At 44.8% G+C, this 21,114-nt stretch overlaps 1 protein-coding gene across 4 annotated transcripts in view; it reads right to left on the reverse strand.

The window, feature by feature from the left end:
- DOCK2 (dedicator of cytokinesis 2) overlaps positions 1–21,114 on the reverse strand; it is a 548,036-nt gene that overhangs the window by 43,404 nt on the left and 483,518 nt on the right. For all 4 annotated transcript variants that reach the window (XM_004371215.2, XM_023726512.1, XM_023726513.1 and 1 more), the window contains 7 exons: positions 19,476–19,632; positions 17,233–17,273; positions 13,776–13,866; positions 13,032–13,151; positions 8,555–8,644; positions 6,873–6,977; positions 4,987–5,128 (listed from right to left, as the gene is read on the reverse strand). In XM_004371215.2, coding sequence (XP_004371272.1) covers positions 4,987–5,128; positions 6,873–6,977; positions 8,555–8,644; positions 13,032–13,151; positions 13,776–13,866; positions 17,233–17,273; positions 19,476–19,632 — 746 coding nt within the window. The remainder of the gene's footprint in view (positions 1–4,986; positions 5,129–6,872; positions 6,978–8,554; positions 8,645–13,031; positions 13,152–13,775; positions 13,867–17,232; positions 17,274–19,475; positions 19,633–21,114) is intronic.

Genomic DNA, 21,114 nt, shown 5'->3' on the forward strand with positions numbered 1-21,114 from the left:
ACAGAGCTGGAGAAAAATGTAGAACAAAATTCTAACTCACAAAAAAAGACCAGACTTACTGGTCTGACAGAGACTGGAGAAACCCTGAGAGTATGGCTTCTGGATGCCCTTTTAACTCAGTATTGCAGTCACTCCTGAGGTTCACCCTTCAGCCAAAGATTAGACAGGCCCATAAAACAAAATGAGACTAAATGCGCACACCAGCTCAGGGGTAAGGACGAGAAGGCAGGAAGGGACAGGAAAGCTGGTAATGAGGAAACCGAGGTAGAGAAGGGGAGAGTGTTGATATGTCGTGGGGTTGGCAACCAATGTCACAAAACAATATGTGTATTAATTGTTTAATGAGAAACTTATTTGCCCTGTAAACCTTCATCTAAAGTACAATAAAGAAAGAAAAATAAAGAAAAGAAAAAAAAAAAAAGTGTGGTCCTCTGACCAACAGCATTATCATCACCTAAGAGCTTGTTAGAAATGGGGAATCTCAAGTCCTATTCCAGACCTACTGAATCAGAATCTGTATTTTTACAAGATCTTCTGGTGAGTCATATGCATGCTAATGTTTGAGAAGCAACTCTGAAAGCTTAAAAGCAACTGTATGCAGTACAGTTGTAAGGCTGTATCCAGGCTTACTGGGAAAGAGCTGCACAATTGATTAGTAATGCCTGTCATGGGCACAAGATAGTGGAAAGGCACTATGTAGCCTAGGTCTTTGTCATCCGTCTTCTAGACCATAGCCACCTTATTCCTCTTAAGCCAATAATATGGCAAGCCAAATGGGCAAAGTTGGTTGTCACTGGTCCCAGCTCTGGCCTCTGCTTCCCTTTACCTACCTTCCATGCTTTCTTGACCTATCTCTCCTCTTTAACTATACAAGTTCTCTCATTCCTCCTTTCTACCTGATGACCACAACTCCAAACACTCTTCTGGGCCTGACATTTTCTGCCAACTAAGGAATCACAAACTCCTCTTGTTGGCTTTCAAAGCTATCCCATCTTCCACCATTATCTCTGGTTATCCAACAGATCCTACTAGTCCCTCAGCTTGGAATATGTTCCCTCATCACTACATCTTCCTTGTGAACCCTTCAGGCAGATGTCAAATACCATTGCCTCCATGAAGACTAGATTCACTCGGATCAGGTGATGTTTTCCTTCTTTTGATATTCTGCAGCGTTTCATCTGTACCTCTCCTAGGACTCCTATCTCTTCTGCTACCTGTCTCCTCCCTCTCTGACCCCTGCCCCTACCACATTGTGAGTTTCTGATGGCAGAGGCTATGATTCATACATAAGAAATGGACAAATCATAAAATTCTAAATGAATTCCATTGCCCCACTCTGATAAACTCACTCCATACTAATATGTCAGGGATCGAATTGTTTCACCTCTAAAGAATATTTCCATGTTAAATGAGGGTCCCTCAGGGAGAGGGCAATGCTTAACACAAATGAAGAAATCTTAATAGGAGGATTTCTGCAATCTTCAGGAAAACTATTTTTTTTTCTGAGGTGCAGTAGGATGACTTTCCAAAGCCATAAGGCCAACTGCCTGCTCTCAAAGCATAATCACCATGGAAAGGGATTAAGTGAGGGCTGGGGTTGGCAAACTATGGTCTGTGGGTCAAATCCAGCTTACCACCTGTTTTTGTATGACCTGCAAGCTAAGAATGGCTTTTATATTTTTTTCCCTTTGTTTTGGTTTTCATATTTTTAAATGGTTAAAAAAAAAAAAAAGATATCTTGTGACATGTGAAGATGATATGACATTCCAATTTCAGCATTCATAAGTAAAGATTTTTGGAATACGGCCACGCCCATTCGTTTCTGTTTTGTCTATTTGGCTGTTTTCACACTACAACAGCAGAGCTGTAGTTGCGACAGAGACAGTATGGCTCACAAAGCTTTAAGTATCTAGTCCTTTACAGAAAAAGTTTGTCAACCCTGTTTAGAGAAGGTTCTAGGTCATGGATACCGATCTTAGCAACTGGTCTTGGTCCAAGAGGAGAAACCAAGTCTGTCCTGGGGAAGCCTGGGACACCAGAACCCTGGAGGAGTGTCCAGGAGGATGAGTGGCCAACTCAACACATGATCAACCTATGCATGGGACTCTTCAGGGTTGGGGACAGTGGACTCCTAACAAAGACAGCTTCCCCGACTTGGACCCCTGCGTGAGAAGACATGAGATCCATTAGCTTCCCAAACACCTTGTCAACATTTCAACAAGGGAAGGCAAGAGAACAGAGTAGCTAAGAACTCAGAGTCTGGTAAAAACTAGCCCTGAGTTCAAATCCTAGTTCCACCACATGCTAGCTGTGACCTTCAGCAAGTTGCTTAAATTCTCTGAGCCTCAGTTTTCTTATTTGCAAAATGGAGATAGTAATCACACCCAACTCCTAGGGTCATTATGATGATAAAATGAAACCGTATATGGTAAACAGTTAATAAAGAACATTCTTTCACTCATTAATCTTACAAAAATGATGGCACAATAGAGAGAATATAGGATTTGAGACAGATAGATCTTGGGGTTAAATCTCAACTCCATCACTAACTAGCTTTGTGACCTCAGGTAAGCTGCATTACCTCTCTGCCCTGCATATTCCTTCTCTGTGAGATAAAGAACATTAATACCCACCTTATGGGGTTTGATGGGGATTAAAGAAACTCTGATTACAAAGCACTCAGTCCCATGCATGGCATGATGAGCACCTTTAGCGAATGCCAGTCCTTCCCCTTTCACTAGGTTCCTGGCACTGAATCAGGCCTGTTGTTGTTGGTTGCCATTGAGTTGATTCTGATTCGTGGCAACCCCACGTGTTACAGAGTAGAACTGCTCCATAGGGTTTTCTTGGCTATAATGTTTACAGAAGCAGATCACCAGGCGTATCTTCTGTGGTACCACCGTGTGGGTTTGAACTACTAATCTTTAGCAGTTAGCAGTCATGTGCAAACTGTTTGCGCCACCTAGGGATCTGAATCAGGCCTAAAACCGATTGCCATCAAGTCGATTCTGACTCATAGCGACCGTAGAGGACAGAGTGGAACTTCCCCATAGGGTTTCCAAGGCTGTAAATCTTTACATAAGCAGACTGCCACATCTTTCACCCACGAAGCAGCTATTGGGTTCGAACCACCAACCTTTTGGTTAGCAGCCAAGCTATTTAACCACTGCACCACGAGGGCCCCTTGAATCAGGCCTAAGGGCCCTAAATATGATACTCTGGCCCAGGATCAGGAACCATGATTCTCCCCCCATCCCAGGCTAAAAGGACCCGCAGCTGTACAACACCAGGATTTCCACAGAGAAGAGCCTTAGTACTAATCCTGTGTCTCGCCTGTAACCAAACCTGCATTTGTACCAGACAGCCCCCACCATCAGTTGCATTACCCCTGCCAATAGCCATGGTAGAGAAGGCATGAAGGGCAGGCAGGCATAATGAAAAGGTTACAGATGAATATGTGTCACCCGAGGGAAAAATATTTGGATTAAGGTTCAGCAGATTTAGCAGACCAGCCATGCAATCTGTCAACCCAATTTTAAAGGCTGTAACTTAATTTGTGCTAAAGGGTACGATGCGGGGAGCCTGGCTGGATTAATGCATCACCTAGCTCACCTGCCTGCCTTGTCCTTGGATTTATATGCTTCCTGCCACCATGAGTCCTGCCTCCTGCCCAGCATCAGCTCCTGGCCCTATGAAGACCATGCTCTGGTGCAGAAGAACCCACACCTCATAGCACCATCTCAGGTCAGCTCTGCCTTACTCCGTGTACTCCAACGAAGCTTGCTCCCTCCCTTTCCTTCCTGTCTCTAGCTCTCTCTTCTTTTTTTCTTGTTTCCTTTTCTTTTTCTTCCTCTTAATCAATAAATATTTACTGAGAGTTTGCTTTCTGCCAGACACTGTGGGTATGAGGGGAATTATTGCAACAAACAAGGCAGAGCAGGTCTCTTCCCTCAAGGAGCTTACATTTTAGCTTACATTCACATACCTTTAAAAAGCACAAATGATAAGAACAGATTGTGACAAATTCTCTAAAGGAAACAAACAGGGTTTTGAGATACCAGGGTCATGCAGTGTCCTGCAAAGGCCACTTTAGATAAGGTGGTCAGGAGAGGCCTCTTCTTGGAGCTGATACCCTAGTTAGCATCTGATGGGTGAGAAAGGGCCAGGCCTGTAAGGTGCTGGGGGAACAGCATTCCAAGCACAGGGAACAGAAAATGCAAAGGCCCAGAGGTGGGAACCAGCTGGGCGTGTTTAAGGAACAGAAACAAGGCCAACATGGACAGAGGGAGAAGAGCCAGGGAAGGAAGAGTGGGGGGCAATGACATTGGAAAGCAGGCAGGGGTTAGATCATGGATAGTCTCTCAGGCAGACCTCACTAGGGAGGTTTGATTTTATTATAAGAGCAACGTACAGACTTTTCAGTTCCTGGAACCTGCTATGCTCCTTTTGACTCAAGGCCTTTGCACGTGTTAGCTCTTCCCTCCATCTGGGACACTCTCCCCACCTCCTGCTGACCTTTGGCTGGTTACTCACCTCAAACATCACCTTCCTCAAGGAAGCCTTCCCTGCCGTTCCAACCACAATACCCTGGCTTCCTCTTAGCATTTACCACATTTTTATAAATAAATATTGAAAGATGTGATTAGCTGCGTAATGTCTATTTTGCTTGCTAGACTATAAGCTCCATGAAGGCAGGTTCACTCTGTGAATGTAATCTCCAGTGCCTTCCACCATGCTTGACACAATACCAGGGTTCCAAAGTATTCATTGCAAGTATGAATGAATGAGTGAATGAATTAATCAATGAATGCCACATTTAGAATTTAGGGAGATGGCTTCTTAGGATCCCACACTGGACATCTATAATTGGCACCACTGCAATGCTTCTTGGTGGCAGCTCTGAGCTCTAAGATGGGACTTTGTGAGCTAAATCCCAGCCAGGACTGCCCATGCCTGGACCTTGGCTGTGACATTCTCCAAGGATACACTGGCCTGGGGCATTCTTCACATCATCTCCAGGGGCAGAGGTTGTATTCATCTTCTCTGCATTGGGGAACTGGCTCATTAGCTGCATCTGGAAATCTTCTCTTCGCTCATACTCCTTCCCCCGGTAGATGAACACTTTGTTCTGCAGAGAAATAACATCCATCAGAGATCCCAGGCTGGAAGGACGTGGCCCAAGCAAAGCTGGGAGGTGTGTGGAATAAGCATGGTGCTACGGTGGCCTCCAGCAGGTTCCTCTCCTCTCAGTTTCCCTGTTACTGAGAGTTGGAGCTCAACTCACTGACCTTCTTGCTGGAGTACACCATGTCTTTAAAGAGCCTGGTTCTAAAGGGAGGGGAGACTCTGTATACAGAGAACATTCTTTAAACCACCCTATGTACAGATTCCAGAATAAACTGTTCACTCAAGCTTCACTGGGTCATGCCCACTCCTCTATTTGCCATACACACCCACAAAGGTTCCCGACTGCCTTTAATGGACTGTGTTGGGGTCCCTCCAGCATGAGAGACCAGGACCTGGAAGGGACCAGCATTCAGGCCTGTCATTACCTGCTCCCAGGCTGAGCTCCAGGCAAACATGCTCTTTACCCTTCCTCAACCACATTAGCCTCTTCTACACCAGCAGCTTTCAACTAGGGGTGACTTTACCTCCCAGGGATATTTAGTAATGTTTAGAGACATTTTTGGTTGTCACAACTTGGGGGGAGGGTGCTCCTGGCATTTAGTGAGTAGAAGCTAGAGATGCTACTCAACATCCTACAATGCACAGGACAGCACCCCCAAACAAGGAATTATCTAGCATGATACGTCAATAATGTTGAGGTTGAAAAACCCTGTTCTAGACCCCATTAGCCCACTCTGGTTTCCTTAGTGATTGGTCACTGTGAGTGATTTATCTCCTTGACTAGATTAGAAATCATGTGACATCAAGATCAGATTTACTATTTCCATTGTATCTCCCTGCCTCCAGAATTGAACTATAGATTCACAGATGGAAAGGAAGCCTACAGCCAACCTAATCCAACTTTCTATATGACAGATGAATAACCCACTACAGCAGTAGTTCAGAAAGTATGATTCAGGGACCCACAAGGTCAAAACTCTTTCCATAATAATACGAAGCAGTTATTTGCTTTTTTACACTCATGTCTCTCGAGTGTACAGTGGAGTTTTCCAGAGGCTGCATGATATCAAATGATGTGTGATATCACAAGTCGGAATGCAAAAGCAGATACGAGCCATCTAGCTGTCTCGTATTAAGCCAGGCATTAAAGAGATTTGCAGAAATGTAAAACAATTGTCATCCTTTTCACTAAATTGTTTATTGGAAAATATAGCTATTTTTCATAAAAATGTAATTTGTTTTAACATGTAACATGTTTGTTATTGTTAGTTTAAAATAAATTGAGAAATATTTAAAATTTTTCTCTGTTTTAATTTTTAATACAATAACTGTCAATAGACGTACTTTATAAATACAAAAGTTCTTTGGAGTCCTCGATAATTCTTAAGAGAATGAAGGGGTCCTGAGTCCAAAAAGTTTGAGAACAATTGCTCTACAGTATCTTCTGGGTAGCAGAGGTCATCCAGCCTCTCAGAACACATAATTGCAGTGACGGGGAGCTCATTACCTCAAGTGGCAGCTCTAGTCCTTGCGGAATTAGAGACACACAGGAGGGGACTGATGCTGGTGATTAGGATGGAGTCTTGGGAATGTGCTGGGGATGGGGACAGCTCAGACAGGGGGAACACAGCTTCTGGTGTCTTCACAAGCAGATCCTTGGACCACTGAGGGACAGCTAAGATGCCAAGACCCCGGGACCCTCACCTGATTCCCTTTGCGAGTGACTGCGTCACCCACAAACTCACCCGCAGAAAGGAGGGAAATCCCTGGCCGTAGTATCCAACAGCAAAGTAGTCTGGTTTGGGCCTGAGGATTTTCATGATGTTCTCATAGAACTTTGCCTGCTGGATCTGAAAGAAGAAAACTCACAGCTTGTAATGACACAGACGTGTATCAAAGGCACATTGTTCTCACATGGGCCACGGTTAAGAGATCATCACAAGAGGTCACCAAAACCACTACTTAGGTGCGTATATTTACATACCTGTGGATGTGTCTATAATCATAACAGTAATAGCTATATTTATAATATAACCTGGTATTGTGCTAACCACTCTACCCATATTAGCTTATTAACCTGGTCATCCACATAACAACCCCATGAGTATCCCTGCTTTGCAGATGATGAAGTGGTATCTCTCAGTGCAGCCAGTAAATGATGGAACTGACCCCAGGCAGGCTTCATCCAGAGCCCTCATCACTGTCACTGTCACTCTGTCCCCACCTCCAAGCATATGTGGGCATGTGTTTGTGCAGACATATGATTGGTTAAGTGTCTCCCAATACAGGTGTCTTCCTGTGTACGCACACCTTATGTACCTCATCAATTCTAAGAGGTACATGCTTTTCATATTTTAACATCTCTGGAAAGAGTTTACATTTTACTTTATACCTGATGACATCTTCCAGATGCTACTGGTCAGACAGAAATCATGATGTGCCACATCAAAAAGAGCAGTGCATCTCACATTCGATGGTGTCTTCAGTGTGATACGATATGGAAGATCTACGTGCATGAGTCTGGACACAGATATACGTGTGTGTACCCATGAATGCACACATTTAGAAGGGCACGTGTGCCTCCAATGTCTGCAAACATCTATGTGGATGTATGCATGGGGTGGATACAAGCGTCTGTTGATGTAAGTACGTGCAGGTCTATGTGTTTGCATCGTATCTTATACACAGTGCAAATAGCTCACTTGCTTTTAACAAGAACACCATACCCTGCCCACTCCCTGCCCCCAAAAAGCTATCACTCCTTTCCCAGCATTCTGACTCTCATTTAATAGTTCCCTAGAAACAGCTGGACTGTTTGGGCTCAGATGGGGCCCTGGGGTCTGGCTCTCAGGCAGACATGCGAGTGTATGTGCGTGCGTGCTTGTGTGTGCGCATAGCGGGATAAGCAGCCAAAAAGTTCTGCATTTTCCCTGCAGAGGCCAACTCCCCACCAAGGCCTGGCCTCTGCAGCATTAAGCAGGATAAGCTGGCTTCCCCTCACTTTCCACTCCCCCCCACCAAACCATGAGCAGCAAGGAGCTAATGGGGAATGGCCAGATGGGGAGCATTTTAATGTGATTTATCTGTTAATCAGAAGCACAAATTTGCGTTTTGATTTAATTGGTTTAGTGATTTGTGGAGATTTTACTGGAAACGTTGCGGAGTGTTTATTGGATAGCAGCGGCAGCCCCCCTGCTACACAGGTACTTAATGCTCCATCAGAGGAACTGGTGCGGGTAAGTTTTCCCTGCAAATCTCCCTTTGGAAACATTCCCAGCTGGTGGGGAGATGCTCAGCACAGCCTTGCTCAGACCCCCGACTCTCATCCTTTTTTTCTGCCCCACCCTTTCCCCAGTCTGCCTTGTGAGCTGCGGCTTCCAGCGCGCAGCCCCCAGGGCGGCCCATCTCCCTAATAGTGATGCCTTACCAGGTTCTGGCTGAGCAGCTCATAGTCAAAGATCTCCATCTCATACTGCTCTGCCAGCTCCTTGCACAGACTGATGGCCTCTTCCCACATCTACGACAAGGGCATGGAGAAAGAGGTTAGGGGTGCCTCCAGGTGTGCAGAGTCCTGGCCAAGGCAGGAACGCCGGCCTGCTGTGCCTCCTAGGACTGAGCGGAAAGCCTTCTTCTGACCCAGACTCGTCTCTAACACAGGGAGAGCCGGGGGCTTCTCTGGGAAGACAACCCCTTCTCTGGTCTCTCACTCTAGTTTCTTGATAAATAATGGAACAATCAATAAAGCAAAAAAATAAAAAAGGTTGCTGTGGAGTTGACTCCGACTCATGGGGACCCTATGGATTTCAGAGTAGAACTGTGCTCCGTAAGGTTTTCTATGGCTCATTTTTTGGAAGTAGATTGACAGACTGTAATCGTTATGAAAGCAGACTGCCACATCTTTCTCCTGCTAGTGGCTGGTGGGTTCGAACCGCTGACCTTTCAGTTAGCAGTTGAGCGTTTAACCACTGTGCCACCGGGGCTCCTTGGAACAGCCATAGACTGGACTAAATACTTACACGCTCTCTGAATCTTCACAACCACCCTGAGAGGTAACTATCAGCATCCTCATATCCCAGGTGAGAAACGGAGGCTCAGAGAGGCAAAGCAACCTGCCTGAGGTCACCACAGGGTCTGGATGCAAACCAGACAGTGATTCTCCAGCCTCTTTGTTAATTCCCGCTCTCCCTGCCTTATATGTGTTTAGTGAATTAAACCTTTGGCTTCCTGGGCTTCCCCAGTGTGACAGGTTGAGGTGTTGGCCCCATTTTCCAAAGCAAAATGGTACACAGAGTCGTGAATGGGTTCGCCTAAGGTTAGAGAGTTTTCTGGGAGCCCACTTGGGGCCAGACCCCAGTTCTCCTGATGTTCAGCTCTGGGATCTTTCCACTTTGCCAACCCTGTGGCTTCTTAATGGGGTTATTTGGTGCATATGAGTATGTAAGGGGCAGCACAGAGTATAGGTAGGGGGGTACTTATTGTTGTTGGGTGTAGTCGAGTTGATTCTGACTCATAGTGACCCTATGTGACAGAGTAGAACTGCCCCATAGGGTTTTCTAGGCTGTGATCTTTAAGGGGGCAGATGACCGGGTCTTTCTCCTGTGGAGCTGCTGGGTGGGTTCAAACGATTTTCAGTTAGCAGCCAAGGGCTTAACTGTCACACCACCAGGGCTCCTGGGGTGGTACTAGAGGATTAAAAAAAGTAACTAAAACATGAAGCCAGTCTTCTCCATGTTCTAAAGAAGAAGCATGAAAAATCAAACTCGGGCAAAGGAGATACATTTCTCTGCTGTTAGGCCAGAAGCCAAACAGATCACCCCACCATCTTGACGGAAGGGACTCAGGAACCTCTGCAGGGAGGCAGAAAGGATGGGGACCAACTGGAGACCTGGCAATCTCCAGAGACACTCATTCCATTTCACATTCAGTTTAAAATGGAAAAGGCACCTAAATGGAGAAGCTCAGCGTGTGCTTTTGTAGCAAAAGTGCTCTCTCTGCATCCAAGCGTAGAAATAAATAAAACCCAGCATTGAGTGGAGGAGCTGTGGCTGTAAACCCACAGACAGCTTAGTGAGCAGCATAAAAATGCTTTATGTGACAGGAGGAACCAAGTCAGTGGGCCAGGCTGGGCTGGGCATTCTCCAGAGCCAGAATAAGACAGTGGTAGTAATGTCTGGGTTCTGGGCCAGGGGACTGTTCTACTCAAGTGGAGGTCTTTCCTAACCCCCACCATGATATGCATGGGGAGAAGAAATGATCTCCTCCTGATTTAGGAGACCACTAAGAGAGCAAGGAGGGGGGCAGGACAGTGGGTCAGATACCTGGGATTTCATCCAGGTCTGCCTGTGCAGGCACTAGGACCTCTGACAGTCAGTTATTACTGAATCTCATATATTTATTATTGAGCACCTGCTGGGTTCTAGGTATGTTGTGTGGTGATGGAGCAGATACAAAGATGGATAAGACACAATCTCGGCCGTCATGAGAAGTAAGTGGGTAAATTAGACACATACATAGGCATAATAGTTGGGTTTTGAAGGATGAAGAGGAGTCCACCAGGTGCTGACAAGATGGATTTATGGAGTAGAAAGTCATTGTGTATGTCTGGAACAATGAAGCTCTAGGAGGACAGATATGGGAGAAGGAAGCTGAATGGGTGCTAAGGAGTTTGGGCTGCATTCTAGAGCCTCACAGCAGTAGCTTTCCAGGTGAGCTGCTCCCTCCTCTCTGCTCCCAAACTACTCTGGTGACACCCTGTCCCCTCACCTCCTCCCCTACTATTGCACAATACCACAAGGTAACGTGCAAAATGAGAGACTCATTTGCATGCCTGTTTTTGCCAACTATATGGTAGGCTCCTTGAGGCAGGGGATCATGTCTTTTTCATTCCTGCTCAGCAAAGAGTAGTTTAACTGGATAACTTGCTGAGGACAAGGCTTAATGCCCTTTTAGGACTTCCATGCTACAATCAACTTAATCAACTAACAGACATATAGTAAGCTCTGACTTGATGCCCATGGGGCAGGAGGTTCAAGGGATGGCAGAGTCTCTGCCCTCAAGAGGCTTATAATTATAAATTATAAAAGCAGTGTTCTCCAACTGCTCAACTCTTGGGAATTTATAAGCTCTTCCTCAGACGTTACCTCATTTTGTCTTTCCAAGGAAAGTGGGGAGATCAGACTAAGATAGATGCAATGAACTAGGTAACAAGGCAGACTATAATTAAGTGTTAAATTATGCAATGATGGACTATAGGCCTTGCAATTCAGAGGAGAGGCAGGGCTGTGGGTGAGCCGGGGGACTCAAGAAACACTTGAGAGAGGAAGTGGCCAGTGAACTGGGGCCTTGAAGGCAGAGTAGGATAACAATAATGATAATAATTAAAATGTAACAAGGAGGCACTATGTACCAGGTGCTAGGCTCCCTGCTCTATATGCATATTATCACTGGATTTTCACACTAAAAATAGGAAGTGGCTACTACTAGAATCTGTTATGGATGGGGAAGGGGAGTCTCTGAGAAGTCAAGGGAACTGTAGGTGGCAGAGGAGCAAGGCCGCTACCTGTCTGTCAGTTTGTTGTACTGTGGTGGCTTGTGTGCTGCTATGATGTTGGAAGCTGTGCCACTGGCGTTTCAAATACCAGCAGGGTCACCCATGGCAGACAGGTCTCAGTGAAGCTTCCAGACTAAGACAGACGAGGGAGAACGGCCTTGCGATCTTCCAAACATAAGCCAACGAAAACCATATGGATCACAACAGAATATTGTCCAATAAGACAGTACAGGACTGGGCAATATTTCTTTCTGTTGTACATGGGGTCGCCATGAGTTGGAGCTGAACTGACAGCAACTAACAACAAGAGGAGCAAGGGTTGAAACATAGGCTGTCTGGCTCCAAAGCCTGAGCACATAACCGTCTTAGGATGGGAAGGTAAGATTTGGGTTCATGATTCCTGAAGGTCCACTGGAAACTGGAGGACGCATAATAGCTGGTCTGGCCCAATCTCCTGATCAAAACCAACCCAGCATCCTTGCTGTTTGGAGATCAGCAAGGGCACCACAATGTCATTCATATATCCAATTCATTCCTTTATCCAGCATATATTTCCTGAACCTTTCATGTCATGCTCTGTTCTAGGCACTAGACATTCAGCAGTGGACAAGACAAAGGTTCTGCTCTCATGGAGCGGATATTCTAAAGTGGGAGGTCAGACCACAGCAAGTGAAAACAGAATGAATAAGATGTTGTCTGATCGTGACAAGTGTTTTGATGAAGCAATAGGGGTGACTCAGGGCAGGGGTGGTGTTTGTCCAGGTGAATGGGGAAAGCCTCCTTAAGGATGGACATCTGAGCAAAGCCCTGAGCAATGAGAAGCAGCCAGGCCTGGGAAGCTGTGTAAGAGGAATGTTCGAAGTTAGGAAAAGCAAGTGCAAAGGCCCTGAGGTAGAAAAGAGCTTGGCATGGAGCATGTGAGAGGGAGAATGGTAGGGATGAAGAGAGAGAGGCAGTCAGGGTATGCTCCTGCAGGACCTTTCAGGCCATGGGAAGGATTGTGTAATCTATTCTAAGTGGAATGGAGGAGCCATTGAGATGACTGTAAGCAAGGAAATGACATGATCCAATATGCATCTTAAGATCAACCTATTTTTTAGGTGGAGGATGCTCTGCTGGGGGTAATCGAGGAAGCAGGGTGATGCTTACAACTTCTTGCAGTCTCCAGGTAAACGATGCTGGTGCCTTGTATGGAGGTGGTAGGGATGCAGATGGAGACAAGTGGTCAGATTTAGAATGTGTTTTTGGAGAGAGCGTTAAACAGACCTCACGGACTGGGCATAGGGTGGAGGAGTGGACCCTCCCTCCCAGTGGCCAGGGTCCCCACAGAAAGAAGTGGACAGGGACAAGTTACCTTTCCTTTGTCAAAGTAGCCTATGATGGTCTCGTAGAGCGTCTCCTTCAGCTGCCGGTGGGTCTGGGGGTGCTGCTGGCCTGTCTGCATGACCTGCGATGCACACTGCTCATCTGACCACTGAGGAGAGGGATATAGGAGTTATATGGGGCCAAAAGGCTGCTACGGGCAGGTGTCTTCCGCAGGATTAAAGGCAAAAACGACCCTCTCCAGCCTCTCTCCCTTTGTCATCTTCTCCTCCCCCAAACTCAGTTCATTTCTGGAAACTCAAGATACCACTTGGGAAGTGCCTCCTGCTTTTAGTTGAGACGTGCTTGTTGGACTACCAGCTCACTGTGTGTGGTTTGCACGGATTTTCTCCAAACCCCTACGAGTCATAGTCCCAGCTCTTCAAAAGCCAGAGGAAATCATTTTGACTTTGTCCAGCTACAACAAAGTTGTCAAGAGAAGGAACACAGCTCAGTGTGCATGCTAATGATTTAGAGTTGGTAACAGTTCGTGTGTTAAATAAAATTGCAAAACAATATCTTGGGGGGTTATTACTGCTGCTCAGTGTAAAGGTCACTCAAAACCTTATGTGCCAGGCACAGTAGTGGAGCAAAGTGATCTGTCAGGCCAAGAGTTTGGAAGCACAGAAAACAAACAAATTTCCTTGACTGATTTTTTTTTCTTTTCAACTCTTCAACTTGCTGTGAGGGCACTGTGGGGGTCCCAGCACAAATCCCTTCACCCGAAAGACAGCACCTTGAGAAGCCAGGTATGGAGAAGAAGCGTGTAGGCGGCCTCTGTGTAATTGTCACAGTCTAGGTGCAGATCTCGGAGTTTGTACAGGTACCTGTTTGGGGGGAAATATGCTAAGTTACCAGGTGCAGTGGATAAGGAGGCAACTGGCAGGGATAGTCCAGAGCAAAGCAGAACACTGGGCACTTCTCAGGGTCACAAGGGAGCCATCCACCCTGGCTAGCCAGCAGCTAGCCTTCATTGAACACTTGCTGTGTGCCAGGTGCTAAGTATTTTAAATGCCTTAGACCATTTAATCAACCCTGTGAGACAGGTCCATATGGGATTCCCATTTTCAGATGAGAAAACTATGGCTGGAGAAGTTAGGTGCCATACCAGCCAATATTCAACGTTATACTGAAGGGTCTGACCAATGCAATATGACAAGTAAGAGAAATAAAGGAAGGAAAGTTAAACAACTTGTCAGAAATCTGCAATAATTATCACATGGGCTGGGATGGGATCCCAGGTTAATTGCTTCCAGAGTCCATTTTCTCAATCATTATGTGATTCCAGGAGCATGAACAAGCACAGCACTGTGACGGGTAGCCCCTGCCCTCTCTTCAGTGTTTTCTGGGTACAGAGGAAGTGCATTTTCTTATAAGAAAAGGGAGTGGACCAGGGGCTAGGAAAAAAATAAAAACTCCAACTCATGACAACCTCTTGTGTGTCAGAGTAGAACTGTGCTCCATAGGGCTTCCAATGGCTGATCTTTTGGAAGTAGATTGCCAGGCCTTTCTTCTGAGGTACCTCTGGGTAGACTCGAACTGCTAACCTTTTGATTAGCAGCTAAGAGCCTAACCTTTTGTGCCACCCAGAGGCTAGAGAATGGAGCCTAAAGCTGTCAACAGGGATGAATCCTGAGATGACAATACACTACGATGACAATACAGCTAGGGGGTGTTGTGGGCTGGCCAGGAATAGGAAAAAAGGAAGAGAGTTTTGGTGAATTCTTAGATAATTGATCCATGATCAGTATTAAGGGGCAGTGAATTAACTCCTCTGTGCCTTAGTTCCCTCACTGGTAAAATGGCAACACTCACAGAACACAGCTATAGGGTTGCCAAGCAGACCATGTGTTACATTTAAAAGGCTCAATAAGTGACAGCTAGCATTGCTGCTAATAGATGCAAATCTGCACTAAAAGCAATTAGCCATACCCAGCACTGAGCAATGGCAGCTACTATCACTGTGAACTAGGTTCTTCTAGAAAATGTCCCCTCTTGCCACTGTCAGAAACAGACCAGAACCACAAGAACCACTGCTTTGGTGACCTGCGTCATTAGAAGCACTTATTTAAGCCCAGCTTTTAGTAATTAGGTGAAGGGAAGATGCTGTGATGCCATGCCTTTGATCCCTCCTCTGGGAGGAGAGGCTGGGTCCACAGCTGAGCCAAGGTTCCCCTGACCATCTGCCTCACTCTGGGAATCAGGGGACCTATCAGACATCTGCATCCCCTGCAGGTCTCAGTGCTCAGGCTTAGGTCCCTGCTAGAAGAAACGCTTTGTGCAGAGAATGTCACCAAAGGAGGAGCTAGTGTTTCATGTTCCTGGCTGTATAAATAACGAGCTCAGCCTAGGATTGCAAACTTAGATGCCTGCAGATGCCAGATGGGCAGCTCGAGTGAGTGGACACTGAGGGTGTTGTGACCAGAGCATTCCAGGCCTGTCTAAAGGGGCTGTCACCAACAACTCCACAGACAACGGCTGTGGGGACAGGATGAGGGCCCACTGCTGCCACATTAGAATTTTTCAAGAGGAGGTGGAAATTTTTATTTTTATGTTAAATCTCTAGATTTTTAAATTTTGGCAACCAATTTAAAAAATGCTTTAAAGTACTACGCCTGCCAAACAAAACAGGTTTCCAGACTATATTTGCAACTTCTGGTTTAGGCAAATGTGCCTTTCCTAGATTACTAGCAAACTCAAAACTCCAAAGGTTGTGGAGGGCTGGCATTTGCCACCTGTGTTTCTAAAATGAGAAGGCAAGAATAGAGGTTGGAGGGAGGGGACTAGAGTCAGGTACTTCATCTGTATTATCTCATTTAATCCTCAAAACCATTGAGAAGAGTAGGTAGACTAGAAATGTTTTACAGATGGGGAAAACAGCCCAGAGAGACTGAGTGATTTATCCAGAGTCATAAAGAAAATAAGGTGAAGACCCAGGTCCTTTGAACCCAGAGCTTTGTACTACGACACTAAGTCACGTTTAATGATGTTATAAATACTATCTGAAGCTCATGACAACTTATGGAATTACTGTTTTTTTCTTCCCAAATGATAGTTCCTATTTCTGGAATAATGCTAAACTAAGCACCTAAAAATATCTGAAGTAATAGCAGAGTAAGTTTAGATTTAGAGTTGCCGTCCTTTGACAGAATGTGTCAAAAGCCTTGTAAGTGTATTTGCTCCTCAACCTTCTCGTCGATTCCAACTCTGGTGCTCTAACCCTGTAAGAATGTGCGCAGAGATGTATGCCCAAGAATTCTCTTGTGCTATTTACGATAGAAAAAAAAGTTGGAAACAACATAAATGCTCATAGTATAGGACTAGCTATATAAATTATAGTACATTTTGGAAACAGAATCTTATGGTTTCATTAAAAATGATGTTGAAATGCATCTGTGGAATTCTTGACATGGAATTCTTGTCCACTGGAAAAAAAAGCAAAGAATAAATTACAGACAATGGGATCACATTATGGGCAATGTGATCACATTATTGCAAAAAATATGCACGCATAGAATTTGATGTATATATAAGTTTAAAAGGGTCTGGAAATATATATGGATTGAGAGTTTGCTTCATTTTATTCTTCTTGCTTGTCTGTATTTTATAAGTGTTTTGTTTCAGTAATAAGTATGTATTATTTTTGTAATGAGTAAAAATAACAATAATAAAAAAATTTTACAGAAAAAATATGAGACTCTGAGAAAAAATTGGCAAAGGAGTTCTTTGCTCCAGGCTAATGTCCCAAAAAAACTGTTCATGATGTGTTCAAATAAATATCTTTTAAATGCCTCCAATGCCTACCTCATGCATCTTGGTATTTTTTCTTTCCCTTCAAAACTGGGCTGGCCAATGGTCTACATGCCTATGGGTCCTGGACTAGGGCTTCACGTGTAGGCCCTATAAGAAATGCAGCTGCAACACACCAACTCAACCCACACAGTATTTACTCTTAAGGAAAGTATGATCTGTGGATACAGCATAACAGCATGTCAGGTTTTATGGGGCCGGATTATAGGAGAATGGAAGGAGCTGAGTCTGGGGAGACTGACAGGAATCAGATCACAGAGGGCCTGAGTGTCAAGAAGAGACATGTAAATTCTACCCTGTAGGCAGCAGGAAGGAGCTATTGATGGATGTCAAGGAGGGGAGTGACACAAGCAGGTTTGCGTTTTAGAAAACTAAAATCTTACCTTATGTACATCTCTTCTCGATTGTTATCTTTGTAGAAATTCTAGGTGGGGGAGGAAAAACAGTGGTGAGTGTTCTTGTTTGCAGAGCATCAGGAGTGATGGAGGTGGGGGGTTGTGGCTGAGTTACTTGCTGTGCTGAGAGGCGGGCTGCCAAGAGCCAGTCACACCCACCAACAGTCTACTTTGAAAGGCAGCCCAGCTTGATCTTTAAAAGTCATGTACTCAGGCCCTGTACTCAGACGGACCTGGGTTGGAATCAGAGTTCTTCTACCTATGAAGTGTTCTTTGAATGAGTTATTTAAGACTTTTCTGAGCCTTAGTTTCTTTATCTACAAAATGGGGAAAATAGTCCAAGTGGTTTACTGAGGACATAACTGATACCATGTATGTCAGGTTACCAGGCATATAGCAAGCGCTTAGTAACTATGGACCACTGTTGTTATTATTTCCGTACGATAACTACCACAATTATGATCATGACTGAACAGCCACTTCATTTTCTCCACAATGATCACTATCAGGAGTTATGATGGGACTCCACAGCTACAAACATTTAAACCTGGCAATACCTAGGAAACCTGATTCATATTCCAGCTTAGGGGTCACTCAGATCAACAGTAGTCCTGGGCTCCACCACTGGAGATTCTAATTTTTAAATAGATCCCCAGGAGACTCTGAGTCAGGCGAGATGGGATCCATAAGCCACGCTGTAAGAAAAACCTGCGTTCATCCAGTGCATCCCTGTTCTACAAGAAGCAACACTGAGGCCCCGAGAGAGGGGGGCAACATGTTCCGGGCCACATGGTCAGCGGGTGGAAGAGCCGCACTAGACCTCAGCTCTCCTGAACACTCCTGCCATCCTGTCCTCCTCTCTGATACTATGTTTAAGTCACGTGCCAAAAAGTTGCTGCTGTTGTTTGTTGCCGTCCAGTCAATTCTGACTCGTGACAACCCCACATGTGCAGAGTACTGCTCCATAGGGTTTTCAAGGCCATAACTTTTCAGGAGCAGATCACCAGGCCTATCTTCTGAGGCACCTTTGGGTGGGTCCAAACTGCCAACCGTTCGGCTAGTAGTTGAGCGCTTAACCATTTGCATCATCCAGGGTCTCCAAAAAGGAGTAGGGTCTAATTGCTTATGGAACTGTCTGCCCCAAGCTTTTGCCCTGGTCATATTCTGACTGTTAAAGGACATTTTCTGCAACCAACTTCTGCCTCTCCGTAGAGAGGAACTGCGAACCTCCTAGAAAACCCTCCTCATGTTCTCTGTGCAAATTGGGCCTGGTGGAGTTATTAGCAATGAGTTCCTTTCTGCTGTAATCAGATTTTTAAACTACCCTTAGCATTTTGGAAATTCATTGGCAATATCTAGACTGTTAATAAAGAGTCCACTGAAGGTGAGCCAGGTGACACACAGGGTGGGATTTGTGTTTCTAGAGCATTGGGGATGGCAGGGGGCCAGGGTGCAGAGTGATGAATACCGCATGGTATTGCTGTCAACTTTGTTCATTTAAACCACTTAGAGTGGGCTGGTGCGTGGGTATGAAGCACTGTGGCAGCTGCTCCCTGTCTCATGACTGAATCACAGAACACATATAGGCAGTCAGTCTGAGGACCCGGCCCATGAGAGGTCATGTGGTGTAATGGTGACGAGCTTGGGTTTGGGATCAGCTGCTCTGCCTAGCCTGGCCCATAGCAATTTTCTATAAATTTTAGTTATTAGCATTACCACATTCTGTAAGGAGAAGGATGCCAACATATATTGAGCATGTACTCATGAGTCAGGACCACACAACCTAATAACATAGTTACTATTATATTCTCCATCTCACAGATAAATAAGCTAAGGCTTCAAATAATTTCCTTGACTTGTCCGCTGTATTACCTTGCAGAGGTGGAATGAGAATGCATGGCTATGTGACTCCAAAGTTCATAGTCTTAACCACTTTATACCGCCATCTTCCTTCTATGTGATGTGTTAAGTGCTAATGGGAATGATCATCATTCCCATTTTATAGATAAGGAAACTGAGGCATAGAAAGGTGAAGTGATTTGCCTCAAGACAAAGAACTAGTAAGTGGCAGAGTAGGGGTATAACCCCATGTTTGTCTGATTCCAAAGCCCATTGCCTTCACACTGCTTCCCTATCAAGAGCAATAATGAAATCCGACACCATGTCCACCTCCCAGGAGTACAGTCAGACTGGAATCCAGGTCCGTGGGGGACCTGGACAGCCACACGTACCAGCAGATTGACAGTGCAGCTCATGCGGTTATCTTTGCTCTCGTCTGTCATCACGCCCCGGTAATCCAACAGCTTCTCCAGGAGGCCTTTGACCAGGTTCACAAAGTTCTCCACCGACTTCGTGATACTTGGGTGCTCTCTAGCACATTCTGTCAGGCTGGGGGCAGAGATGGGAGGACAGTGAGCTCAGGGCGAGGGGAGAAAGAGAGTGCTGGGGCAGGCAGTGCTGGTGGAGCCCAAGAAAATAATCCAGTGAATTAAAAAACAACAAAACAAAAACCCAGTTGCCGTGGAGTCGATTCCAACTCATGGCAACCCTGTGTGTTGCAGAGGAAAACTGTGTTCCATAAGATTTTCTTTTGGAAGCAGATCACCAGGCCTTTTTTCAGAGGTGCCTCTGGGTGGATTTAAACCACCAACCTTTTGCTTAGTAGTCAAGCACTTAACTGTTTGTGCTACCCATGGACCCAGTGAATTCAAGTGTCCCTGATTCATTTGTTGTTCATTTATTCATTCATACGTTATTTATCATACAGTGTAGCAATTATTTGTTCTTTACCATCAGAATGGGAAAAACTTAAAAATAAAAAAAATTCCAGGGTGAGAAATGGTGTAGAGAAATGGCCAATTCTACACATCCAGGTTGGGAGTAAATTGGTACAACTTTTTTGGATAGTAATTTTTACAACATCTATTGAGGTTTAAAATTCACCTATTCTTTGACCCAGAAACTCTACTTTGGAGGAATCTATTCTACAGAAATATTCTAGAAGTAGGCAAGGAGGTATTTATAATACTTATAAATGGTGTCCAGAAGTGAAATAGTTGGAATCATTTTAAATGTCCATCAACAGGGAAATGGTTAAACAAATTAGGGGATGTTCACAAAATGTAATTCTCTGTAGCATGAGAGAGCAAAATGTTTTGATATGAGAAGTTCTATGAAATATATGGTTAAGTAAGAAAAGCAAGTCTCAGAACAATATTTATTTTTTATTTAACCAACACCTATAGAGCTTACCATGTGCCAGGCATTAGTCTCAAATCTTACAAATATTAACTCATTCAATCCCCTATTACTATCTTATGAGATGGGACTTTTGCAGAAGGGGAAACTAAGGGAAGGAGAGGTCAAGTGACTTGTCCAAGGTCACACAATTGGTAAATATCAGCAGCCCGGCTCCAGCATCTGTGCTCTCAACCACCAAACACTGTATGTGTTAAGGTTCTTGTGTCTCTGTGTGTTTGTAAACGTGCACAATATAGTCAGGAAGGAAAAACACCAAACTGTTAATGGAGTTGCTTCTTACAAGATGCCTGGGTAGGGGAATAGAGGAAGATTCAATTCCAGTGTAAATATTTGTGTATTATTTGAAAAATTTTACAACATTCATGTATTATTTCTATGTTTTAAAACAATACTGAAAAAAAAGTGACATTCCTTAAGCATCTATTAGTTGCTAGGCACTATGCTGCTCATTGTGTGGGGAGCTAGGGGTGGGGATAAAGATATAAATATAAATAAAAAGCATGTCTACCCTCAGGTGGTCCACAGGCTAGGTACGAAGAGACAGATGGATTAAAATTTTGATAAATGACTACTTCTTATTAATCACTTATTCTGTGCCAGATACAATAC

This window comes from Trichechus manatus, unplaced genomic scaffold (assembly GCF_000243295.1).
Source record: "Trichechus manatus latirostris isolate Lorelei unplaced genomic scaffold, TriManLat1.0 scaffold00011, whole genome shotgun sequence".
Taxonomy (NCBI): domain Eukaryota; kingdom Metazoa; phylum Chordata; class Mammalia; order Sirenia; family Trichechidae; genus Trichechus; species Trichechus manatus.